General features: G+C 51.8%; 2 protein-coding genes across 2 annotated transcripts in view; one reads left to right on the top strand and one right to left on the bottom strand.

Annotated features, from left to right (window-relative positions):
* Window positions 1-4,071: 4,071 nt before the first annotated feature.
* LOC309683848 (acrosin-like) lies at window positions 4,072-9,058 on the top strand (the record flags this gene model as incomplete). The annotated part of the gene is made up of 5 exons (XM_082499841.1): window positions 4,072-4,232; window positions 4,571-4,836; window positions 5,103-5,248; window positions 5,722-5,892; window positions 9,038-9,058. 5 exons carry the CDS (start codon window positions 4,072-4,074, stop codon window positions 9,056-9,058), a joined length of 765 nt encoding a protein of 254 aa, XP_082355967.1.
* A 1,102-nt stretch (window positions 9,059-10,160) lies between these two features.
* LOC309683849 (sentrin-specific protease 2-like) overlaps window positions 10,161-26,770 on the bottom strand; it is a gene marked incomplete at both ends in the record, with an annotated part of 225,542 nt that continues 208,932 nt past the window's right edge. The window contains one exon of the mRNA XM_082499842.1: window positions 10,161-10,166. Coding sequence (XP_082355968.1) covers window positions 10,161-10,166 — 6 coding nt within the window. The remainder of the gene's footprint in view (window positions 10,167-26,770) is intronic.

Below are 26,770 nucleotides of genomic sequence, written 5' to 3' on the forward strand. Positions count from 1 at the left end.
AGGTGAAATTCTTTGTTTTTTTTTTCTAGGGAGGGGAGGGCTAAAACCGGGGCTTCTATTAACTTCTGCTTTAATTCTTTAAATTGCTCTTGTTTGTCTTCTGTCCACTGTATTGGACTGTCTTTTACAAGTTTGTCATAGAAAAATTTTATTGACTGACTGTATCCTTTAACCCATAATTTACAGTACTCTAGCAACCTTAAAATCTTCTTTATTTCTTATTTCGTTCTTGGCACACTTAATGCTGTAATTCGTTCTGGATTGATTTTGCTTTTTCTATTGATAATTAGATGCCTTAAATACTTCTTTTTGTACAAACTGCAGTTGTGTCGTTGAGACTCTTAACTCTTGTTCTCCAAAAAAAACCATTCAGCAAACGTATCGATGTCTCCTTCTGACTTTTTGCTCCCTCTCTCCTGATACCAACAGATCATTTCCATATTGCAAGATTCGTACTCCGGGTTCTGCCTGGAACTCCTCTAAAATTTTCTCTAGTGTCTGTTCAAATAGATTTGGGTATATTGTGAATCCTTGAGGCAGGAAGGTCCAGCGGAGTTGCTGCTTCTTCCCGGTGTCCGGATCTTCCCATTCAAAGGCAATTTCATAATACAAGACTTCTCAGCTCCTGAGTCTACTAAAAAGGTGTAAATTTCCTCCTGGGGGCCTGATTTTAAATTTATCAAGGGCTCACTAATTCTTTCTTCCCCCAGCAGGTAGAGCCCTTGACACCCTTATTCTTCCTGTTGATAGATTTTAAACACTCGTTGATCTCTCTTTTGCCTGGGACACTCTCTCTTAAAATGTTCTTCCTGCCCACAATGGTGACACTTTCCGCCCTCTGGGGCTCCTGATTTCATTCACATGGGCTTTTTGAGCAGCAGCAGATGGGCTCCCTGTATCTTGTGTGCTCTCATCCCTGGCCCCGGATTCTGGGGCCCTTTATCTTTAGTCTTTGTTATTTCTTTTTGTTATGGTTTGAGAGACCCATAACAATTTGTTGTCATTTAGACAATCATTCTATCACCCGATGACCCCTCCCCACCTGGGAAAGGGAAATCGGGAAAAACAAGAAAACCTGAGAGCTGAAGTATAAACAGATTTAATAAAATAAGATTAGATAATTAACATTAACAGCACTAAAGAACTGATATTGATCCCGACACCAATACGGAATATGCAAAGATTATGCTCAGCCAATTCTATCAGTAGGAAGCTGTGCACTCCCAGCAGTGGACAGCTAATGTGGGACACTGCGAGCGCTGCGGCTTCAGGAGGAAGGGAAGGCCTCAGGGCTCCGGCACCAGGGCACGAAGTTCTCAGGATGGCAGCCATCAAGGGAGAGAGCGACTTCGCAGCAAACTTTCTAATTTATAATGAGTGTGACGTTGATGGTATGAAATAATCCTGTTGGCCAGCTTGGGTCAAGTGCCCGCGTCTCGCTCCTCCTCATCCCTGCACCTGGCGAGCTCGAAAACACTGAGACCTTGAGACCCACACACCATAGCTGGCTGTAAAGTAAATATTTTCACAAATTCAGACACTGGAGTCTTCTGAAAGTGCAGTTTTCCCAAGTGTTAGAAGAGAAATTAGTCCTGTGTCTCTCAAACCAGGACATTTTTACAGTCACTACCATTAGTTTTGCTTTTGCCCTCTGTTTCCCCTCATCGCACCTCACATACACTCTTTGTGCTTCTCGTAACAGCTCATTCATTCCTCTCTCATGCCAGTCTTCCATCTTTTCCATTTTTTTCCTAATACCTGGCCAGGCATGGGTGACAAAATTTATTTTTTAATAATTCCTGGCCAGCAACAGTCTCTGGATCAGTCCCAGAAAACTGCTGAATATTCCTTCAGAGCCTCTTCAACTTCCATCAGCGATTCCTCTTGAGTTCTTGGAACACAACCCACCCCCAAATACATAATCAATGAGTTCTTGGAATGCAGCCCACCCCCGAACATGCCCCCCCCTTCCAGCGGCGCAGGCGCTGTGCTGCCTCAGGGGTCTTCCTGACAGTCATTGGAGGGAGGCTCGAAGTCTTTACCACCATGTCCTTCTTGTGGCTTCTTCATTCCTTACACTCCTGTGGTTATCTTAGCTAACGACACCACCCTTTGCCCTGCAAGTTTCTGTACTTCCAACTGTTGCTCTCGTCCGATATCCTGTCTAACACTCTCCCTTTCCCAAACGCACAGCGAGCACAGACCCATCTTAGCTGAAGCCATAGAGGGCACACATTCATTTGAGCTGAAGCAAAATTCTTTTGCTAAATTACTTATTACAACAGCAACACACACTGACACACACCCCGACTGCATAGGAACACACACACTGACTACAGACCAACACACACTAACACCCCACACACGCCCCCACCACACATGGAACACCCCACGTAATGCACACAGTGCTCGTGCACGTCATGCACAGAGCGTGGAAGGCATGCACATGCAGCACGCACACACACACGCAGTGCGGGCACACACAGCCTGCCAGCATACGCACAAAATGCCCGCACACACGGCACGCGCTCCACCCAGTGAACGCATACCTGCAGTGCGCACGCTCACAGGCTCATCTACACCACACTGCACGTAAACAGTGTGCACCCACCGTGTGGGTACCGGGACACGGAGTGCACCCAGACACCGAGTGCACCCACACACAGGGCACACACGATGCGTGCACACACAGAGTGCAGCACACAAACTGACGTGCCGGCATTTCCCAGTCCCTGAAGGGCCGACAGGAGAGCTGGGGAGGGACTTTTTACAAGGGCGTGTAGTGACGGGATGAGGGGGAAGGGCTTCAAACTGGAAGAGGGGAGGTTTAGAATAGATCTTAGGAAGAAATTCTTGACTGTGAGGGTGTTGGACCCCGGCGCAGGTTGTCCAGAGAAGCTGTGGCTGCTCCATCCCGGGAAGTGTTCAAGGCCAGGTTGGTCAGGGCTTGGAGCAACCTGGGCTGGTGGGAGGTGTCCCTGCCCAGGGCAGGGGGGTTGGCACTTGATGGTCTTCAAGGTCCCTTCCAACCTAAACCGTTCTGTGATTCTGTGTGTGCGCCCAGGCGTGCGCATAGGTACGGAGTGCAGCATGTGGGTGTGCTGGAGTCGTCCCGCTCGCACATCACCGCTTGCCTGCTGCGGCTGTAGCCAGATGGGCCCCTCAACACCCAAAGCCGTGCATGCTGCCTGTAGCAGTTCTGTTCTCTGGTGTATGTGTTTTGGGAAGGCCCTGGTGGCAAAGGGCTGCAGAGAGCGGGGTGGCAGTGAACTTCCCCAAGAGGCCGCGATGCCACACGGGGTTTTTTGCTGCCAGCTGTCAGCAGGCAGCGCTCGCAGCCAGGCGCTGCTGCCTGCCGCGGGGCCTGCACAGCCTCATCCCGCAGGCAGAGCGTTCAGCGGGGGTCTGTCGGGGGTGTCCCATGCCGGCTTCTGCCTCCCCTCCTGCCGGGAACCCCCCATGGTGCCCCCCCTTCTGCCAAGAGGCCACCGGGCCCGGTGCCCGGAACCAGCGACTCTGTGACATCAGCCCCGGGAACAAGAGCACCGTGGGCAGCGTGAGCACTGCGGGCATTACGTCGGCTGCGGCACTGGTGGCGACAGGCCCTCGGTTCGCTTCTTGCAGGTGCCACGTGCCGCCACTGGCAGCAATGAAACTGCTCCTCGTCGTCGTCCTGCTGGCCCTGTGCTGGCCTGTGCAAGGCGCGTGGGACAGCTGTGGGTAAGTGGCCCCAGGCTCTGGGGGGGAGCTTGGGCAACCCTGATGGGGTTCACTGGAGGGAGCCTGCTTGTCCCCCGTGGCCACAGCTTCCCCAACCCCGCCTGGGAGCCTCAGATCCTGGCCAGCACCCCGGCTGCTGGCACAGCTCCTCTGCGGGGCTCAGGCAGAAACAGGGGCGCACGCACGCCCGCCCCAGGGGGTTCCCTGGCCCTGCTGTCCGTGCAGCGCCTTGTGGGGAGGGAAGAGGGCTGACCTTCAGCCTGAAGCGCAGCACGCCGTGGAGCACGACAGTCATGAGTTTCTGGTTACAGAGGGACCTGCGGGCTCCGGCCCATGGCTTACCAGTACGGCATGTCGCGCGTGGTGGGTGGCACCGATGCCCGTCCAGGAGCCTGGCCCTGGATCGTCAGCATCCAGGACCCCTGGGAAGCAGGCACGGGGCACATCTGCGGAGGGTCCCTCATCAGCCCACAGTGGGTGCTGACGGCGGCACACTGCTTCATCGAGGCCAGGTAAGGAGGGCCAGGGAAGGGGGCTGTCCCCACCACCCTCGCGGGTGCCCTGCGCGCAGCACCGCCTGCTACTCCCATCCCCATTCCTGCCAGTACGCCCAGTGCCTGGGCACTGCCGAGCCCAGCCCAGAGAGTGCTCAGGAGAAGGCTGGGCTCGGGCCACTGCTTCCTAGCAGCCTCCAGCGCCACATGGCTCGTGCCTAAGGCATGCCAGGGCGGTGGCAGCCTGCGTGGCACTGCTCTCCTCTCTGCCCTGGGAAGCAGAAGGCAGGGAACGGCGGGGCTGCTGCAGCACGTGGCTCCGCTCCCTCTGACCCCCCTCTCCATCTGCCTTCCAGGCACATCAGCATGTGGCGCGTGGTGATCGGGGCCACCCAGTTGACTCGGCTGGGCCCCGGGACCCAAGTGCGCCATATTAAGCGGCTGCTGGTTCACGAGCACTACAGGAATATCACGCAGAGGAACGACATCGCCCTGCTGGAGCTGGACCAGCCGGTCCAGTGCAACTACTACACCCAGCTTGCCTGTGTGCCCGATGCCTCACTTAGAGTGTCAGAGCTGCGCACCTGCTACGTCAGCGGTTGGGGCGCCACCACTGCAAGATGTGAGTTCCCCAAAAGTGCTGGTGTCCTGAGTGCAAGCTCGGCACACTGGGGAGAGGGGTTGAGCTTCCCGAGAGCAGAGGTGAAAGCCGGAGTGAGGCTGCGGGGACATATGCCTCCAGGGAGAATGGGCTGACCCACCGCCCAAAGCCAGACAGAGGGGAAACACGGGCACAGTGCCTTCAGGACGCAAAGCCAAGCCCTAGGGAAGGGGTTCACCCAGGCAGGGGGGGAGCTGCTGGGGCTTCATTGCTTTCTGTGCTCACAGCTGCAGGGTCAACGGATGTCCTGCAGGAGGCCAAGGTCCAGCTCATTGATGTCAACCTCTGCAACAGCAGCGGGTGGTACAGAGGGGCCATCCACAGCCACAACCTGTGTGCTGGCTATCCGCAGGGTGGCATCGACACCTGCCAGGTAGGACATGCTGCAAGTCAAGCCCCGGCAGCACCGGCAGCCCTCTCGCAACGCCCAAACATCGCCCGGCACGTGCTTGGCCTGGCAAGTCACCCTGCCACCGCTGGGTCTCCACCGCTGCTGGTGCTCACCTCCCCTTCCCCAGCTGCAGGTCCTTGCCCAGTGCCCGCCTTGTCCCAGAGCCCGGGGACGCTGCCCAGAAAGCCCATCCCGTGCTCCCGGCAGCCCATAGGTCCAGATCCCAAAGCATCCCCCTTCCACACAGCCGGGAGCACTGTGCAGAGATGAGAGAGCGCCCGACCTTACAGACCCTCCACCCTCTCCCAGATGAGGCTCTGTAGGCTCCAGCGCCGGAGCAGCGCCGTTGTGTGCAGTGAGCAGAGCTCTGGCAGGTGCTGGGAGAGAGAAGGAGCCGGCCAGAGCGCTGACAGCGGCCACCCAACACCACCTCAACCCTCTCTCCTCCCCTGCAGGGTGACAGCGGTGGTCCTCTGGTGTGCAAAGACAACAACGCGGACTACTTCTGGCTTGTTGGGGTGACCAGCTGGGGGAGAGGCTGTGCCAGAGCCAAACGGCCTGGAGTCTACACCTCCACCCAGCACTTCTATGACTGGATCCTGGTCCAGATGGGACTGCACCCAGCAGTAAGGGGTACTCCAACAGCACGGGCTTGGAGTCATTTTCTCACCGCCTCAACCCCCTATCAGAGGCCAAGGCCAACACCAACACCACCGGGCATGATTAGCTCCTGCCCATTTCCACTCCAGAAGCTGGTGGAATTCTTTACTCGGCTGCAGGAGCTGCTGCAGGTCCTGTGGGGGAAAAAGGCTTGAGCAGCGTGACGAAGAGGCTCCAGAGCAGGCCGCCCTGTTCCACGACCATTTCCTTCCGGGGCTTCCTCTGAGCGCAGAAGGGCTGATGTTGACTCGGTTGTAGAAATAAAGTTCCTGATTTTCACAGCTGAGCGTGCTTGAGTCCAATTCAGTCTCCGGTGCAAGGCAAGGACTTGCGTGCCCGGCGCCTGCCAATGAGGCTGCAGGCAGACAGCAGGGCACGAAGGGAAAGAGTGACTCCCAAGGGCTGAAACGGTGCCTGGTCAGAGAGGAGGGTGCTCAGAGCCACCATGGGACGGAGAAGACTGGCACATGGAGGATAGGAAACAGTGATGTGACCTGCAGATGACTTTGGGGGTATGCATTAAGGCACACAGCTGGAGATTAGGGCCCAGCGTAAGCCGTAGCTAATTGAACAGACGGTGTGAAACTCCTGAGCGTGACAAGAGAAATTGCTGACCACAGCAAAGAGTGAGAAGCCAACAGGGCTCTCAGTCCCAGAAGGAAGAGCTTGATTTCAGGTGTAGTTAACGGGGGATTGATCCCCCCTTGTCTCCATTTTCCCTGCTTGAACATCCCCCTCATCTTCCTTGACTCCTCCCTTTCTCCTCCCTTGTCTCTCCTCCCAAAAAAGGGACCCACCCCAGGTCACTTCCTTCCTCTCCTCCCAGGTTTGCTCCATCGCTGAAGAGATGGGGTGTTTCAGGTGCTGGTAGCTCGGTCACCTGGGACTGCCTCGGTCCCCGCCACTGCCTGCATGCATGTGGGCCACCCCCACGTACTGGGTCCATTAATTTGGACAGGTATGCCACTGGTTTCCTTTCTCCGCCCCATCCCTCCATTAGGACTCCATGCGCTATCCCTTCTTCCACGTTTACAAGAAGGTGAAATGGTTTTGGTTTCTTTTTTTTTTTTTTTCTAGGGAGGGGAGGGCTAAAACCAGGGCTTTTCTTAGCTTCTGTTTCAGTTTTTGTAATGGCTCCTGTTTGTCTTCTGTCCACTGTATTGGACCTTCTTTTACTAGTTTGTCATACAGAAATTTTACTAATTGAGTGTAGCCCTCAACCCATAGTCTACAGTACCCTAGTAACCCTAAAATCTTCCTTATTTCTCTTTTTGTTCTTGGGACACTTAAAGCTGTAATCCCAGAAATTCGTTCTGGATTGATTTCTCTTTTTCCTCCACTAATTAAATGCTCTAAATACCTTACTTCCTTTTGTACAAACTGCAGTTTTGCCTTTGACACTCTTAATCCTTGTTCTCCTAAAAAATTCAGCAAACGTATTGATGTCTCTCTGACTTTCTGCTCTTTCTCTCCCGATAACAACAGATCATTTACATACTGCAAGATTCGTACTGGGGGTTCTGCCTGGAACTCCCCTAAAATTTTCTCTAGCGTCTGTCCAAATAGATTTGGGGATTCTGTGAACCCTTGAGGCAGGGAGGTCCAGCGGAGTTGCTGCTTCCTCCCGGTGTCCGGATCTTCCCATTCAAAGGCAAATAAGTTTCTACTCTCCTTTGCTAATGGACAGGCCCAAAAGGCATCTTTAAGGTCTATTACACTAAACCATTTATGATTATGCGATATTTTACTCAGGAGGGTATATGGGTTCGAAACCACAGGCTGCCGAGTCTGTACTCGTTTATTGACTTCTCGTAGGTCTGCGACTAATCTCTATCTCCCCTCAGCCTTCTTGACCGGTAGAATTGGACTATCATAAGGTGACATCCAGGGTTCCAACAATCCATCCTTCAACAATGAATCAATTTCTGGTTTTAGACCTTTCCTCCCCTCATAAGATACGGGATATTGTTTTATCCTTACTGGCCGGTCCTCTTTAACTTCTATTTTTGCACGGGTTCATTTACTTGTGCTGTTTTCTTCTCCTGGCAACGCCAGCAGCAGAGTGGTCAGAGGAGAAGGGTGAGTGCCAGGCTGGTGGTGCGGAGGGGCGTGTGAGTGTGATGTGCGCGGTGGCCCCGGAGGGCACTGAGAAGGGTCGGTTGGTCTGGCTGTGCGGGGGGATGCTCTGCCCGTGGCGACGGCCCGAGCAAGCGTGGCCTTGGGGAAGCGTCTGGTTGAGTGTTTGTTGGTGTGCTGGAGAAGAGCTGGGCAGGTGTCCCAAAGGGCAGCGTTTGGTGGGACCTCCTTCACCCCAAAGCTTTGTGGGACCTTATTGAAGCCACCCTGGTGAGGCCTCTGCTCCTTCCACCCAAGTACTTTACGTTTCACACTGTGGAGTGGTCATTTCTGACTGCATCCTCAGCAGGACCTGGGGCCGGTGGCAGTAGCTTCAACTGTGGAGCTGTAGAGACCTGGGAAGGATGGAGGAGAAGGAATGAGGCTCCTGGTGAAGGGAGGGAAGTGAGGAGGTGCAGTGTCCACGCTGGCGTTGAGGAGTGGCTGGGCAGGAGAGGACATGTTGGTGTATGAGCCCTGGAGCAGCCCGTGGCCAGAAGCAGAGGGTGGACACGGGGAGTGTGGGCTCAATGTGAGAGGGAGCACAACCTCGGCACAGCGGGTTTAACTAGAGGGCTGGGAGCGAGAGCGGCGTCCAGCCTGGGCAGGGGAGCTGGGTCTGCTCGTTCTCCATGTGAGCAATGGTGGTTTGCAGGTAGCATCTGGTTGCACTTGCTGGAACGCAGAGCAGGAGAGAGTTGTGTCCTGGTTTTCCCCTACAAAGGCAAGACATGGGTGGAAACGTGGCAGTGGGGAGGGACTGGGAGTAACTGGGACCCCCCATCCGCCTCCCAGCCCCATCGCGCTGGGATGGGGCTGCACATCACCCCAGGGTTTCAGGGCTTGAAGCGTTGTCCCCGTGTCCCTGCCGGGCTCACAGTGGTGGCATGCTGCTCTGCGTCGGGCTGGGGGTGGCTGGGAAAGGTCTGGCACGCTGGGGCCATCACTGACTCTCATTTTCTCTCCCACCATAGAGCTCCTGGGCGTACCTCTCAGGTCTGTACGGAGTCCCCCTGACCGGCGCCTGCTCCAGGCTGAACAACCCCAACTCTCAGCCTGTCCTCCCAGCAGAGGGGCTCCAGCCCTCACAGCATCTCCGTGGCCTCCTCTGGCCCTGCTCCAGCAGGTCCATGTCTTTCCTAAGTTGGGGGCTCCAGAGCTGGACACAGTACTCCAGGTGGTGTATCACCAGAGCAAAGCAGAGTGACAGAACCACATCCTTCGCCCTGCTGGCCACACTTCTGATGCAGGCTGGGATATGTGTGGTTTTCTGGGCTGTGATCACACATTGCCATCTCATGTTGAGCTTCTCATCAGTCAGCACCCCCAGGTCCTTCTCCCCAGGGCTGCTCTCCATCCATTCTCCGCCCAGCCTGGATTTGTGCTTGGATTGCCCCGACCCAGGTGCAGGACCTTGCACTGGGCCTGGTTGAACTTCATGAAGTTGGCATGTGCCCACCTCTCCGGCCTGTCGTTAGTAGAAGGCCAGGCCTGCGGCACCCTGGTTATCAACCCGGCTCGGGTGGGAGGGGATGCTCCTGCATGGTGGGGTTGCCCTGCGCTGGGGTGGGACATCCCACCGAGGGAAGGTCTTGCTGAAGTGGGGGCCGCGCTCATGCTCCCTCTCCCCCATCCCTCCCCAGATCGCCCCGTCAGAAGGTCCCGAGGCCAGATGGTCATCATCATGGGGACGCCCGAGGCTCAGTTCAAGGTGTGCTGGGTGGGGGCTGTGGGTGGGGGAGACAGTAAGGGCCAAGTCGAGAGCATCCCTGTGGTCACCACTGTGCTGCCAGCCTGGCTTGGCCTCCCTCAGCGCCGGGGGAGCTCTTTGCTGGGTACAGTGGTTTTGATGCTGCTGGACATGGGGACATCATCAGCTTTGGGGATGGAGGGGCACAGCGGGCGCTGCCTGATGGTTTTCCTTCCCGTCCGTCTCCTCCCCAGGCCCAGGGGTGAATATTTGGGAAGCTGAAAGAGGATAACTTCTTTAACCTGAAAGAAGAAGTGAAGCTTGAAGTCCACATCAAGGTGCCTTCCTTCGCCGCCGGCCACGTGACAGGCAAAGGTGGCAAAACGGTGGGGGGTGGTGCCCCGGGGATGAAAAGTTGGGCATCACCCATCACCCCTGCCCACCCCAGGCGGATAAATCCTGGGTGCTCAGTGGTCTCAGCGACATCTTGACCCTCAGCCCCCATGTCCTGGTGGTGGTTCTCGTTGGTTCCAAGGAAGGAGGAGACACACAGGGTGCCTGGTGCCGTCGTGACTGTGGCAGTGGAGGATTTTGGCTCTTCCACAACAGAAGCCTCTTGTGGTTCGCTCCAGGTGAACGAACTGTAAAACTTAACCAGTGCGGAAGTCATTGTGCCACGAGACCAAACCCCGGACAAGAACAAGGAGGTCATCATTAAAATCATTGGGCATTTCTTTGCCAGTCAGGTACGGTTTGGCCGCGGCTTTACCCGATCCTCCCCGGCCGCTTTCATCCACCGAGGAAAGGCACGGGGCTTGCTGAGCCCAGCAGCACCCGAGCACCCTGCCACTCTTCTTTTGGGAGGTCCCTGTGCCCCCAAGATGCACTGAAGGTGTTTCAGTAGCTCCCCCCGGCTGTGCGAGAACTGAAATTGAAGATTGGCTTGATTGAGCTAAAAATGGGTGTTTTGAATGCTGTGCAGAGCAGCACCCAGGGTGTGAATGGACTCCTCTGTGCAGGCAAAGCCATGCGCGTCCCACCTGGGTGCATCTTCCATAACCTTGTCTCCTGTCCACTCGAGCAGGATCTCAGCACCACAGAAAAATTCAGGTGCTCTCGAGGAGCGATGGAGGAAGCACAAAAAAAAAAAAAACACACCCAAAACCGCCCCCAGAATTAATTATGGCTTGTCCAGAGTGACAAGTTGGGAGCAGTGAGATGCTCGGTGGGGGCTCGGCGGGGGGGTGAGAGGGGGAGAAGCGGTGCCCTGACCCCCACCGCTTGCTTTTCCCCTCTCCTCCCCAGGACTGCACAGCGCAAGATGAGGGAAATGCTCCAGCAGGTGAAGCAGCAGGAGCAGAAACACGCTCTGGGAGCCCCAGCCTCGCAGCACAGCAAGGGAGGCTCCCGCCGTGCCGCCCAGCACCGCCCGATGAATGTAACCCCACTGCCGGATATCCCACCCCCACCCTCCCCAAACCCTCGTCCCCCACCCCCAGCAGGTCAGGGGAGCAAACCAAAGACCCCCCCAAACACACAGCCCCCCATTGCCCGCGGCGCTGCGAGGATGCACAGCCGAGGGGTACGGGGAGGGCTCTCTCCATCCCACAGCCTCCCCCTTCCTCCTCCCTCGCCTCCCAACGCTCTCCCTTTAGTTGGACTAACAGAGGCCGAGAGAGAGAGAGTTTTTAGTTTTTTTTTTTTTATTATTTTTAATTTACTAAAAGCCACCTGTTTTTCACCTCAGGCACAGCCGGAGGAGCCGGAGGATTTTTCAGTTTTGTAAGGATTTTAATTTTTTTTTTTTTTTTTTTTTCAGAGGGGGTGGGGGCGGGAGGAGGATGTTTGGTTTTTAGCCAAAGCCGGCTTTTCTCGGGGTTAAACGACAGGAACTAGTCCAGAGGTTCTCTAATGCCCGGTAGAGCAGGGATGTAGGATTGCCAGCAGGGGGTGAAACCCCCCATAATAATTAAAGGAGCGTTAAAAAGCGATTTCTTAAGGGCTTTGAGAAGAGCAGTGCCTGTATGAGCCAAGAGAAGGGATCCCGTCTCCTCAAAGAGGCATTTCTCTTTCACGCGCCCTTTCCTCTTTGCTTCCCTGAGTCCCAAACTGGGGTTGGCATCTGCTGCGTCCCCCTGTCCCGGCTGTCCCTCTGTCCCTTCGCTCTCCATCACCGCCCCGACGCGGCTGAAAGATGCGGGTTGCAGGAGAGAAGGGGGGAAAGAGGGGCGGGGGGTGTCCTGGTTCCGGCAGGGATGGGGTTAATTTCCCCGAGGAGCCGGCAGGGACACAGGTATCCCATCCCCTGTGAGCCATGCCCGGGGCTGGGGGGAGCTCGCCGGGGGAGGGGGCGGGAAGTCGCGGCTGGGAGCGGGCTGCGGCGGTGCGGGGCCGGTCGGTGCGCGGAGGCGCTGTCATCGCGTCCGTCTATTCCTTTACCGCTGTTATTGGGATTGTTTGCCCTTCCCGTTGCTCTTCTCTTAAACTGCCTTTATCTCAACCCGCGAGTTTTTTGCCTTTTTCTTCCGATTTTGCCCCCGGCTGCGGGAGTGGAGCGAGCGGCCGCGTGGTTCTTTGTTGCCGGCTGAGGCCAAACCACGACGGGGGAAACACCGGATTTCCAAGAGGTTGTCAGCCCAGGGCTGGGGAAAAAAAAAAAAAAAAACCAAACAAAAACAACCTAGCAAAATTATTATTTTTTTTTAAATTTCAAAAATAAAGCACACACAACCCCCAACCCCATATGACACACACACATCCACACAGAAAAAAACACCTCAGGTTTTCATACCTCAGCACCTTGCGTTTGTGTTTCCCTTCTAGAGATTTTGTGTGCCTTGTAAAACTGATACTTGGAGCTTTTTTTTTTGTTTAATTTGTTAAAAAAAAAAAAGACGAGTTGGAAAAAAAGATCTCGACGGAGTGTGAAGCAGGAGAAGGAAACCACTCCCACGGGTGCCAATGCTCTTCCGTAGTCTCCTTTGGCTAACTGAGAGCCAGGGGCTGTTCCTTTGGAGAAAGCTTGAGAAATGTTAAAAAGGAGAAAAAAAAAAGGTGAAAAAAAAGTGGTGGAAAGAAAAAGAAAGGGGGAAAAGAAAAAAAAGCAAAAGAAAAGAGGAGAAAAGAAAAAAAAAGGATAAAGAGAAAAAAGGGGGGGAAGAAAGGCGGAAAAAAAAGGGAAAAAGAACCAACCCAAATATAAAAAAAGGTTGTAAGGAAAAAAAAAAAAACAACCACAAAACAAAACCAAGCAAGGAAAGTGGTGAAAGCCGCTGGGAAGAGGAGGGACGGGAGCTGGGGGGGGGGGGTGAGGGGGGTGAGGTGGCAGTGCCAGTGTGGCCCCAGGGGCTGTGACACCATATTTTTGTCCTCTACTGCAAAGTGTTCCGTGAAAAAAAAACAACCAAACCCCACCCAACGACAACATCATCACAAGAAAAAGAGAAATCTCTGCAGCTCACACGAGCCTGAGCTCGCTCTCCGTTGCTCTCTTTCCAGTGTCTCGGGGGGGTCACGGCCGAGCTGAGATTGGGGGGTGGTGGTGGTGGGAGTTTGCCCCATGGCTGTGATGGGGGGAGAAGGGGTGGGTGGGGAGTGGGGGATGTGCTGTGGGGTTTTTTTGGGATGGTGGTGGTTTTTTGCCAGGTGCAGCTTTACCCAGTGGCTCGGGGAGGTGTTGGCATCAGGAAGCCTGTGCTAAAGCGGGGTGGGGGCCTCACCGCAGTTGGTTAGCAGAGCCAAAGTGGTTATTAATGGTGCACTAATTACGCCCGTGTAACTGGGAAGCTCAGATGCCCCCAGTCACCCACCCCCATCCCCCCCCCCCGGGTGCTTCTCTAGCCAGGCGAGCGCTGGGCGTCCCCCCCGCAGGAGAGGAGCGCACCTCCGGGGTGGGTGGAAGGGCGTCACCCAACGGGGAGAGGACCAAGATGGGGCTTGGGTGTCCCTTGGGGTGGCCGTGTGGCGGGGTAGGGCTGCTGGGGGCTGCCACGATGAGGGACACCCCCACGCCTTTCTCCATGGCTCCCAGAGCTGTGCTCCCTCCCTCCCTCCCACCCATCCAGTGCCACCAGAGAGGTGGTGTCCCCCCTCCCGGGGCGGGCAGGGGCTGTGCCACCCCATCTAACACCTCAACGCACCAAACCAGCTTTCAGCAGTCACAGCCACCCGGGCACTGCCAAGGGGGCAGCAGGGGCTCCCCACAGGGGGTTTACAGAACACAGAGTGTCCGTACACCACTAACCCCTCTCCAGGGGCGGATTTTCGGGATGCTGCTTGCTCATCTCACCGCTGAACAACTCCCCGATTGCCCCTTCAGCACATTGTGACCATCGCTTCGTGGCTTTTGTGCTCCGATGCTCCTCCTGGCTCCAATCCTCTTCCTGGGGGATTGTGAGGGAGCGAAAAACCACATCGCTACATCCAACTTTTTTTCAGTTAAATAAAAAAAAGAATAAATCACCCTCTCTTATTACCAGGTAGAGTTTTGTTCCCTTAAGGCTCTTTTTATGAAAATAAATATTTAAATTATATAAAGAAATAAATACTTCTCTTTTCACATTAGATAACTCCCTGGAGACAGCAAAAAACAACCCAACACTGTGCACCAGTGTCCACCAGGGCTTTATACTTTTGTGGCTCTCATGTGCCAGGCCATCGAATCCACACAGTCCAATAAAGTCGGTTGTCCCTCTCCTCCTCCTGGCTGGAGGCAGGGCACCTCTACTGTTGACCGTAGTACCTACGATTATCAGATCGGTTCCTACCTGGTCCGTAGGATCGCCTACCGTAGGTCGGAGCAGCTTTCCTCCTGTGCCTGTAGGGCTGAGGTAGGTTCTCCATCCCACTTCTTCATGTCTTCACCATATTCAGAGGCAAACCCACAGGATATCTCGCATCGGGTTTGATTTGTCTTGAGTCGGAGGGTGCTTTTTCTCTTGAGTAGGAGGGCGTTTCCTCTTAGCAGCTGCAACATGAGTCTGTACAGGGAAAGCATGGAGTTTTTCCTCCACCTTGGTTAGTTTCTCAAACAGTTTATCGGTTTGCTCAACTAATTTCTGGGTCATTTGCTCAATTTTCTCAGTCAGTTTCTCAGTCATTTTCTCGGTGGTCACAGTCAGCTTTTCTATGGCTGCCACAGAGAAGGGACGAGAGAGACTGTCTTCATGCTGTCGTACCTTATTAACCCCTTCATTTACAGTTGGTGTGACAGTATCGGATCCTCCCCAGACCACTGTTGACAATGGGTGGGAATATGTTGATGGTGCACTTTGTACAAACTTTTTCAGCATAGACCGTTTGCATGGCATTTCATCAGGGTCTACAATCACTTGCCCATCACTATAAATCACCTCTCACACAGCCATTTCTCTCAGGTACTTAATACCTTTTTCCATGTTGGTCCATTTACTTGGACGGCATTCGATATCGTCCTTAAAGGGATACCTGCGCTTTACGGCTGACACCAGTCGCCTCCAGAGACTGAGAATGCTTGTCTTTCTCCCAATTTCTTTATCAATCCCTCCATCCTTGGCCAGGTTTCCCAATCGCCTAGCTTCTCTGCCATCTCAATCTAGGGTATCTGCCCCACTATCCCAGCATCGGAGCAACCAGGAGACAAGTGTTTCACCTTCATGACGACTAAAGTCCTTCCTGATATTTCTCAGATCTTTCCTAGAGAAGGATTTAACAACTCCCTCTACATCTGAGTCCTCCTGTGGTGAGGCTGCCCCAGAAGGGGCCTCTCCAGCATCTGCTCTAGAAGGACTCTCGCCTCTGTCTGTTTTCAAAGGTCTCTTTCCCTTCTCTGGTCTTGAAGGACCCTCCCCTGGATCTTCTTCAGAACCCTCCCCCGAGCTATCTGACTTGAGGTGGTCTTTGTCGTAAGGGGCAGGGGAAGGAGTTGACCTCTTCTTCTTCCTCCTGGTTACTGGGGCAGCTTGTACCGATTTTGATGGAGTTGGAGTAGTTTTGGTACTGGTTGTAGTGGCTGCAGTAGCTTGTGCCGGGACGGGCGGCGGAGGGGCCGGTGGTGTTGCAGCGGGGGGGGGCGGCTGCCGATGGTGCCGGTGCCGGTGCCGGTGCAGGCGGCGGCGGAGGCGCCTGTGCCGTTGCGGTGGGGGGGGGCGGCTGCCGGTGGCGCCGGTGCCGTGGGGGAGGCGGCTGCCGGTGGTGCCGTTGCTCCGGGGGGGGCGGCTGCGGCCGGGCCGGGCGGGGCCGCGGTTCGCGCCGCTGCAGATCGCCGAGCGGCTGCGCGGGTCTGAGTGGCGGCAGCGCACGGTCCCCTACGGCTCCCCCTGCACAGATGTTTCACAAGAAACCACCCCTGCACCACATTCAGGAGCCCCAACAACAAAATCACGATCTTGAGAAGGTACCAGTCCTTATCCTCAGAGCCCAGGAGGTTTCCATGCCCCAGCTCTGAGGGTGTCACATCAGCATAAGTATCAAAGGGCGAAGTAAACATTCCCCAGGTAGAACCGAAAGTATAACTAATAACAGAACCCATCACCTGATGCCCGAGATATACAGGTAGAGCCGTTACCCAACTCATCGTGTTATACATCTGAATTGCGAACCACACCAAAACAGCACCTTTAAACCTTCGCATAAAAAGACAAAGAATAAATGAACTTTGTAACACATTTGGCAGGTTAGACCAACTTCACTGCATTAAGGTCCAACAAAGCTGTTTAAAGGCATGATACAATATTTCCTCTAAGAACGACATGATGCAAGCTGTCTGTTCTAATCTCCGAGCAAACTGGAATTCAGACTATTTGGACAATTTATCACAGCTCTGGTGGAGCACTGCTCAGGCCCCACATTGGGCGCCAATTAATCTGTCGTGGTTTAGGCCAAATCCACCACTGGGGACCCGAGGGACCCCAAATGGGACTGACAGATGGTCCCCTCTACCCCTCTTCAAAGAGAGAGGCAGAGGAGGAAAAAGAGACTTAGGAGTTTAGAAGGAACTAAACGACTTTAATGAAATATTAATAATAAAATAAAAAGAAATAATGAAAAATATATACAAAACCGTATCAAGCTCCCAAGATGACAATCACGTCACCGGCTGGCACTGGGGCAGTCCCAGGCTGGACTAAGTGACGGACAGGAACTGGATTCCGGATCTGCATTCAGAATGGGATCACAGGCAGACAAACAGAGTCCCCCTCAGACGTCGGCCATTGAAGGAAGAGCGCTGACCCTTTGATCCCTCAGCTTTTATACTGAGCATGAGGCAGATGGGATGGAATACTCTGTTGGTCAGTTTTGGGTCACCTGTTCTGTCTGCTCTTCTCTGCAGGTGGGACCCCACTATGCTTTTCCGCTTCCGACCCTCCAACGGGGCAAATCACAAAGTTGTTTGGCCGTGGGGGTTATAGCAATGAGTATAAGCAGAGCCTCTCTGCATCCCACGCCCGGGCATCAGCTGTAACCATTGGTCTGACCTCTCTGAGAGAGTGAACACTGTCTGCACCATATGCAGTTAACTTCAGTAGTTAGAAGAGGCCCCGCTAAGAAGCGAAGTTACTGAACAAAATTGGTTCTGTTTTACCTCAAACCAGGACACAGGTAGTTTCGTTCCATTAAGGCTCTTTTTATTAAAATAAATATTTAAATTATATAAAGAAATAAATACTTCTCTTTTCACATTAGATAACTCCCTGGAGACAGCAAAAAACAAACAACCCCAAACCAGCCCAAAGGACAGGGGCTTTGGTGAGAAATCAAGAGATGGTAAACGCTTTCTTTCCGTGGTCATGACAAATCCAGTTTTAGGAATCAAGTAGACGGTAGATATTCCAGAAACAGAGGAAAACTCTCTTTGAGGAGACAGTAGTTCAGCACGTTGTCCTTGGGAAGGTAAGTTGGGCAAACACGACTGTAACCACCACCACGGATGTTTCCCATTTGTCTGTAACGTGGTCGCGTGCGCTGCGAGGCGCGAGTGTGCGGCTCAGCCATGGAAGTTGACGATGTTCCTTCTTCACTCTGCCCTTAACGAGGTCACACCCATCTTTCTGGCTCTCGCTTAAGGTGCGTTAACTAATTTCAAAGAGAGTTACTGTCTCCAAAATAAGGGGGGGGGGGGCGGGGAAATAAACTGTCTTAACCCACTACTTCATAACTTGAAGAGGAAAATTTGTGTGCCTGCTGCTGTTCCAAATGAGGTCTAAGAAATGTAACTACAATAACTACTAGTCACCCGGAGGTGATCACAGCGTTGTTCTAATAGTGCACATCTCACAGCAGCTGTTGGTGGTGCTGGCAAAAAAAAACCCCAAAACCCCAGAGTTACTGTCTCCAAAATAAGGGAGGTGGGGGGAATAAACCATCTTAACTTCTACTTCATAACCTGAAGAGGAAAATTCGTCTAAGAAATGTAACTAAAGGTCTAAGAAAAGTAACTAAAGGTCTAAGAAATGTAACTAAGGTCTAAGAAATGTAACTAAGGTCTCAGAAACGTAATTAAAATAAGAACTCTAATAGTCCACGTGTCACAGCAGCTGTTGGTGGATTATCTCCCACACCATCTTCTTGCGGAAGTACGGCATGTGACTCTGAAAAGAGAAGAGAAATCCATTAAATAATGACGTCACGGTAGAAAGAGGCGGCAAACAGGCATAAATGCCCAGCGGAGTCCTTAATATGAAGTTCCCTTTAAGAACTGTCAACCGTTTGGGTACAACACCCCACGCGGCTCCTAAGAGGGTGACACGACAACCCGACAAAACCAGATTGACTTGACCGCGCGACAGCTTACAAGCACGCTAACAAACAAAACGCTATAAAACAAAATCAATAAAAATAAGCAGTGTCTTGACTGGTCAAAGGGTAGAAGCCATTTCTCCAAAAGATACCGAGCCCAGATATGCCAAACCCGCTGGCGGCAGTACCTTGCCCAAGAGGAATCTCACCGGCAGCAGCTCCCAAAGGCGGGGATGGAGAACCACAGCTCTGCCCTGCCCAGGCCACTTGGAAGTTCTGACCCCAGCAACTACGCACCGAAACGGGGCACGAAACCTCAGCCCCTGCCCCGGACACAATTAAGAGCTGCTGCGTAACCTCCCTGGCTCCTGTCCCTGCGCGAAAGGGGCTGGAGGGGTTTATGACCTTCACTCACCTGGGTAAAGTTGAACGGTTTCTCTCTGGCGATGTACTCTGCGTATTTACACATAAAGACGCCGCAGTCGCTTCCGTTCAGCTGCTGAGGGATCTCCTAAGGAATACAAAGAAGATGGAGGATTTCCCTCTGTCTCAAAAGAAAAGCAACTCGGAAGTAGCGCACATTACCCACACCGACACTGCGCTCACCACACACTCCTGACCCTACTTGCGTAATCCTGAATACCCACTCCCGCCCACGAGGAACAGACCCAGTTCACTGCGCACCATCCCTCCCCTCTGCCTTCCGGACTCAGACACTACAACCCAAATTCTTGGCAGGCCCAGAAGGGGCAGCAGCCCTCCTCCCTGCGAGGCCTCTCGAGGTTCGCACGGCGTCTTTCTCAAGTGACCTTTCTTAAATCCAGTCTGTAGGGACCGCTTTTTACTATCAACTCCTCGAGAAACATCAGCTCAACCCTTTGCTTTGTCACGTGCCAGGATCTGGGCCCCAAAGAAGCACTTACAGTTCCCATTTCAAACCCAAGTGGTGCTCACGTACACGTGGCTCCATGCTGTGAAGAGTCCACTCCGAAACATTCAGCTCCAGGTTTCTTTTTTCCCGACTTTCTTTTTGCAGGTATTGGCTGGTTAAAACAAAAGGGAACAAAAAATCCCTTTTCATCTCTGTAATTTAGGCCAACAACAAAATAAAGCAGCTGAAGGATCACAGGAAGATGAACGGCAGGACGGGAAAACGTCAGAGGATCCTCACAGCAGCTGATTTAAGGCTGATTTGGGAGGAAAAATCCCAATCTTCAATTTATAAACACGCTGAGAGGCTGTGAGCTAATGGTCAAGAATGAGACCAACAATTCCAACAGAGGCTTCCACACAAACCTAAGTTCATTGCTTCGGAGAGGTCAAAAAGCCCCAAATCACATGTTATCAGAGGACTAAGAGACAAACCAAGCAGGGAACTGTAATGCCGTAATTCCACCGTGTGCCTTCATCCCACATCCTGGGCTCCGACTAACAAAGTCGGCACACGTGTGCCACGGGGCTATGGCGTATTTGGCTGTGCCTATCACGGGAAGGTGGCAGAATCCAGGCACCCCAGACCCTGGGCGGAGGGGTCGCTGTGACACCAGATAAGCAGCCGATGCCAGACAACTCGCAGCAAGCAACGCCAAGATTCCTGCTTGGTTATCTACAAGCCACGTGAAAACTGGCAGTCGCCTTACAGGGACTCAATCTAAAATCCCTCTCCTCATTCACACCATAATAGCAGTGACGGAGCGGTTACTTACAGCAAAGTCTGACAAATCTTGTCCCCTTTCTGGCCCAGCGAGTCCAAGTACCTGATGGTCTTCTTCCTGAGATCTATGACCTGTTATTAAAAGGTGACCATTAGACAAAGCACAACCTTCTGCCACACAACCCCCAACACCTAAATGACTTCTCTTGCCAGTTTTTGCTCCCTGTCCAATTCTAAAGAAAAAGCCCGTGGGACTCACGGCTAGTGTCCAGTGTGCTCGCAAGTTCACAGGCACGAAGATGATGTCCTGCTTGAAGACATCGACACTTCTGGTCCATCTTCGTACTGCATCGTAGCCACCAGATCTTAGTTTGGCATAAAAGAAAGTACTAAACGCGTGGACTGCTGGATAGCCTTCCTTCTTCCCTCTTTCCATCAGCAGACCCATGTAGAAATTAACCACCTGTACCATAAAGAGGAAACATGAGGTGTAAAAATAAGACGCTGCCTTCCCCAAACAAAAATACAGCACCACCTCTTTTCTGGCCACCCTCAAGCACGCAGCGGAGAGAACTCCAGCCTCAGCTGGAGGCTTTTGTTCCCAGAATTGCACACGGGGTTACATCGGCAGTTTGATCAAAACACCTGCCCCCCACACCAATAACCCGGACGAACTCCTGGAAGCTGCATCATACAAGAAGTAACGGAACTTCCAGAAACGATCGACCCTTCAACACCTCAAATAAGAAGTGTACAGAGATTTCTAGGCTCTGCAGCGGAGGTCGTCAAAGAACGTTGACGCGACTTCTGTACAGGGCGGAGGGGTATTTTTCAATAAAGGCTGAATGAGACTATCCCTGTGCTCCAGTTGGTTTTACCTCATCATTTAGCCAGCAAAGGTTCCTGAGCGTGTGGATGTCCTCACGAGTGACCTTTAGTTTGAAGGCACTGCTCATGATCTCATCTGGCTCACCTCTGCCAAATGCGGCACTGACCTCTCTCTCCATGGCCTGAAAGGAACAATTCAATGGGGAAGGACTTGTGAAACAGCGCATGGAGCACGCTGACCTGGGGGCAGCTTTCCACTGAAACACGGACTGTAAATTCAGCTCAGGTGACAGAGCAACTGCCTTTGATGGTTTCCTGCCTCAGTGAGCGATAGCGCTTTTGCCTTGCTTGGTTGGTTTCAGCATCTGCACTTTGGACTTTAGAGCCCAGGCTTGCTGCCATTTCTTTTCACCAAGGACGTTGGGATAAAACCCGTAAACTCAGCAAACGCGCTAAAGCAGCTGAAAATGGAACACAAGTTTGGCAACCCCCTTTCCCAGGTGCTGCCGCGGCCCTCACAATACCCAGGTTTAAGCCAACCCCAGCGGGCATCCTCCGTACCGAGGCAGCTAAGTCAGGAGACTGAAAGAGTGTGAAGGTGGGGGACTTCAAAGGGAATGGCAAAGGGGGAAACTGAGGCAGCTACACTGGAGTCAGGCAATAGGGAGTCCAGCTTGTGCACACAACTGGTCCCAATTTGCACGTTCCCATCTAAGTCTGCCTAGGGAATGCAAAGAAACCACTACGGATGGTGGTATAAAATACTCTGATCTGCAATAGCATCTCCTTCTTGCTTGAATCTGGGCAGGCAAAATAAGAAAACCACCCGGTTTCCCTTGTACCCAGCGTCAACGCTGCAGACCTTGTAAACTCTGCATTTGCTCGCCCTTTCCATGTCCATCCTCAACAGGCAGGAAAAGGCGGGGGGAGCTCAATTAGACTGCAACTCCAAAGAATAAAAGCAGCCAAAATTCATACAAGCAGGGGAAACTGAACTCCCACTCCCCGGTGGATGGCACCACGGATCAGCACAAGCTGATCTTTCAGGTTCTATCACCACGGTAGGACAAGAGGCACATCCAATATAACTGGATGAGTCGGGTTAGCACTGCTCTGGAGACTGGTGTTCAACCTGGACTCATTTTTTGTCCTGCTAACAGAAGGCCCACAAACCCTCAGGTCAGCACAACTGAAGGAGCGCGGGGAGCACATGAAATCCTTCAAACCAGCTTTAGTGCTGACCCTCGCACTGTGAAGTCACAGCCGCAGACACTCGCTAACAGGTTCAATGCAAGTTCTTCAGATTTCAAAGAGCCTTAAGAACCACCGAGAATAAGAGGAGTTCCCTGCAGCTCTGTCACAACCTTCTCTTTTGTCTCACAGACTGTCGCCTACGGTACCTCTGTGAGCGGAGGAAAGCGTTCCGCTGTTTTTCCCAAGCCTGGCACTTTCTTTCCTTCCACATTGAGGCTGACTGACTTTTTGGACTGAACATGTGTTGGGTGTCCTCGGAATAACACATCTTCTGAGATTTCAGTGCCACGCTGCCTCTGTTAGACAAACGGACATTAAGCTAGCAATCAAGCACAGATTTGTTTGCTTGGGGATAGGACAGAAAATCTTGCTTATATAGGAAACCGGAAGGGCTTTTGTACACACATCCAACCAGCAAACCCCAAAGTTACTTTTTATTGACGACTGCATTCCAACTGTGCACCCATGGAGTGCTGCACTTGGAGGCAAGAGAGGCAGAGAGCTCGTTTGGCTTGGGCTAGCGTTAAGAACCCCAGCAAAGCCTCCACGTGTAGGTATTAAGTTGAGAGTGAGACTACTATTTATGATTTCCATGATTAAAATTTTATTTTTGACCTCAATCCTGACCAGAGGTGGAAGTCGGAGATGTACTTCCCATCCCAGCAAACAAGAAAAGACTAAAGACACCCCAGTCCAGCTTTGCAGGTCAACTAAGGCTGTGCGCTAAAGATTTTGAGGCTATACCCAACACATTAAAGGGGAAGAATCAAAATGCTATAGTGTAGTGTGCTCCTAATAGTCCAGAAACAAAATTAACAGCAGAGGAAAACACTTTGCCATAGCGCTACTCATCAAATAATGCTCCCGCTTTCCCGGGGAAAAACAACCTGAGGAAATACAGATATTGTTGAGTGAGTCATGTGAAGTGGAGAGTGCTGAAGTTTCTGATCACAAATAGCTGTATTTTCCTTGTGAAAAACACAAGCTTACCCCTGCGATGGTTTGTTTTGCTGCTCCTTCCTCTTCCTGACAGATTTCTTCTGGTGTGCAGTACCTGCCAGGAGAGGGAGAGAGAGAAGTGAGCTTTGTATCTGTCCTCTACCACGGAATTCTCAGGAATTCACCTTCTGGACAAGAAAGGCTTTTTCAAGGCTTATTCTGACTACAGCCCCGGTTGCACACATCAACACGTGACAATATCGCCTCAACGTCCAGCACCATTCTTTCTTAGCAGCAGGACTGGGATAGAATGAAGAGCTGGGAGCTTTGCAATTTTTTTTTTTTCCCATTTACTTGTACAAGACTCCTTTTCCTTCTCTTTATCAGTTGCATTATTTAGAAAACAGGGAAGCAACCAGCACTTCCTCTATCGAGTGCTTTGTGATCTACCGCTGATAAACACTGCATGCTGGGTGTTCTACTGCAAGGTATAACAGGAACATCTGCAACTAGACTTGCACCCAAACAGAGTGAGCTTCGGGAAACTAAGGCCAGCACACTGAATTCCAAATGGGACAGCCACAGGATGTTTACTTGCCTTCTACAGGCCAGTCAAGAGAGTGACTATCCCCATTTGGAGAGGATTGTCATTCAAACCACGCAGACTCTGAAGAGCAAACAAATACACAGACATTAAAGTTGTCCAGATATATGTCCCTGCTTCAAAAACAAGAATTCGCATTGTCACCAAAAGACCCCTTTGAGAGAGGCTGCTGGCCTCTCAAACCCAACCGCACGCTGCTTTTTTCCCCCTTCTAGTCAAACCCCACGCATCCTCTAAGTCCCAAAAACTGCCTCAAGTCCCACCAGGTTTTACAAGCTCTCTAATCCTTATGCTCAGGATGTGAGTTTCCAAGTGAAAGAAATGAAATGTCAGCTCGTTGATGGCTCGGCAGAATGACTCACAAACAAAAATGGATTCTGCACATCCAAGGACAACTTGGGACGGCCACCACTCGCACCCTTACTGGCTTTCTTCCCACAGCAAACACCACACCAGCACAACCCTCTTTGTCACGCAGCACGGCTCTCGCATGGCAGCTGTGTTGGAGATGCAACTGGCTTGCGAGCAATTCCGGAGCCGCAAGGTAGCTACTCATTACTACATTAAAAGGGACTCTACCTGATCGTATCACCTCTCTGCGACCACTGCGGGCAGCAAACATCTATACATTCGACACCTGCACAGAAAAGAAGTAGTAAGAAAACAAGAAGTCGATTTTCAATCACCAATGGATGTACATAGCTCTCCATTTCTGAGTGATAATTAAAAAAAAAAAAAGAAAAACTTTGAATGCTGACTGTATGGTCAGGAAGTTCGAATTCTGGCAAGCGCTTTGAACATCATCTGCCAGTCTATAAGAAATGCCCTATTCTGATTTGAAGTCTACCTACAAAGTGGAACAGATTGGAATCATGGGGATACTCACCGGTCCTTAGTGTTGGATGTGGATAGACCTCTCCTCTGTATTTTGGTTCTTCCAGGTGACTCACAGTCGTCACTGGTTCCTTAGAGGAGGCTTGAACACTTTGGGGCAGGAAAGAACAACAGAGGAGAATCACAATTTTTATATGTGGGGCATTTGTTATCAGTGTATACCAATTCACGGTGGCTTTTGGGGTTTTTCTTTGAAAAGAAAAAAATATTCTTTGCACATCCGACAAATATCTGCATCAACCTGAGGAGGACACTTTACTCTGCGGGACAAGACAGCGTTCATTTCAACCAGCCTTGACCAATTCTGCTCAATCTATTTGTTAAAGATTATGCTGACAGTGAGAATGGCAATGTCCACAACATCCACACTGCTGGGACATTTTACTTCAGACCTGCCCTGCTCTGACCTCAGGGACTATATGCTCAGTAGCAGTTGGAATGCATTAGACACGTTCCCCAGGAACCTTCTCTGGTTTACCTTCCTCTGAAAGGAATCTCTTTCTCATGCTCCAGATCTGCTCCAAAATATGAGCCAAACCACAATAAGCAACGACTGGCAGATTAGACGCCGAAAGCAGAGTCTTGACCCGCTCTCAAATGCAGTGCACTTAAACTCAGTGCAGCCAAAGTTACATGAGAAACTGTTTTCTGTATCATTTTCATGATATGGATTTTCATCTGAAGTGGCGGATTCTGGCGCAGCGCGCTCCTTCATGGGCGGCCTCAGTGGTAAGAAGCTGTCTGGAGCAGATTTGATGCTCTGTTTGCCATTCCGGATTGTGCTGAAAACATCAATGGCAAAAGAAATCGTATCCAGAGAACATTCAAATATGCACCTCCACCACCAACTACTTTGTCAAGCACGTACACCGATGATGATGGAGACAGACACGAGATGTTCATGACTTTCAGATGAAGATACGCTGTTGATTGTGTCCTCAGCCTCCTCTCAAGTTCAACACTTCCTCTTACTGCAGACCTTTAATCTCTACCTAATCTCCTGCGTCAATTAAGTAGCTGGGTTTAAAGAAAAAGTTGAAAATTGGTTCTTCGGGGGGGAAGCAGCTGGAGACCTCCCTTACCATAGGCAGTAAACCTTTTGGGGAAGAAGTCAAAGAAAACAGAAGGATTTTTACCTCAGACGTGGAATTATCTTGTGAGGATGGGATAGTGGTTCCTTCGTCAGGTGAGCATGGGTTCCACACGGCATCTGACCTACGAGGGAAGAGCATAAGGCATCAGGAACTCTAAAAGGAAACTGAAGAGGTTCATGAGTTTACAGTAACGAGCTTCACCAAAGATAAATTGTCATTTTCTCTCTCACATCATCATATTATTTCTGTTATGTCACTTGAGGACATTTTCAGGTTTTCACACCGGCAACTACAGCAAGTTGTGCACACAAGGTATTGCCAGCCAAAACCTGAAATACAAAAGGCTTCTCGGGATCTACTACCTAAAATGAGCATTGAAAACAATTTACTTCTGGCAAGCTAACAGTGGACCTATCAGAACGGAAGGACTGCATCCAAGGCAGCTCTGGTACTGAGATGACAAGATAAATGCCCGTCCCCACTCCAGAAGCAATGCAAGGATGCAGGTAAGAAACAGAGGTCACGCTCAAGTCTTCCCAGATGCCGCCTCGTCCTGTGCCTGCAATAATCTGTACAGAACCCCAGGGGCAGGCTTGGACAGTACACAAGGTAGGGTGAAAATGAAACAAGTCGTATAACTTGATGTCAGCCTTACCAATTTGTAGCATTGCTACATCGAGCGATGAAAATCTTGGTCTTTTACTTGAAGGCTCAAAAGAAGTGGACTGAATCTTAAAAGAAAACAAAAAAAAGTACCAATGTGAGTATAACCTGAATGAGAATCCAAGCAAACACACTTCCTGAGACTTAGTCAGCTCTGCTATGACTTGCGGACCATGACTTGCTGGGTCAGATTGCAGAAGAATGCCAATCTTTGCAGGACCTTTGACAGGTACGCTTTAATTTTTGAATACAGGCTCTCATACATGCAGTCAGCTCCTAAACATTCCAAAGTGTGATAATTCAGCCCTTGAAAAATATATTTTGTACAAATAAGAGTTAACGACTCTCTCAGGAATGAAGAATTAGAGCCCAACAGTCTCTTAGGCCTCTAATT

This window comes from Vanellus vanellus (genome assembly GCF_965231255.1).
Source record: "Vanellus vanellus genome assembly, contig: HAP1_SCAFFOLD_35, whole genome shotgun sequence".
In the NCBI taxonomy this organism is placed as follows: Eukaryota; Metazoa; Chordata; class Aves; order Charadriiformes; family Charadriidae; genus Vanellus; species Vanellus vanellus.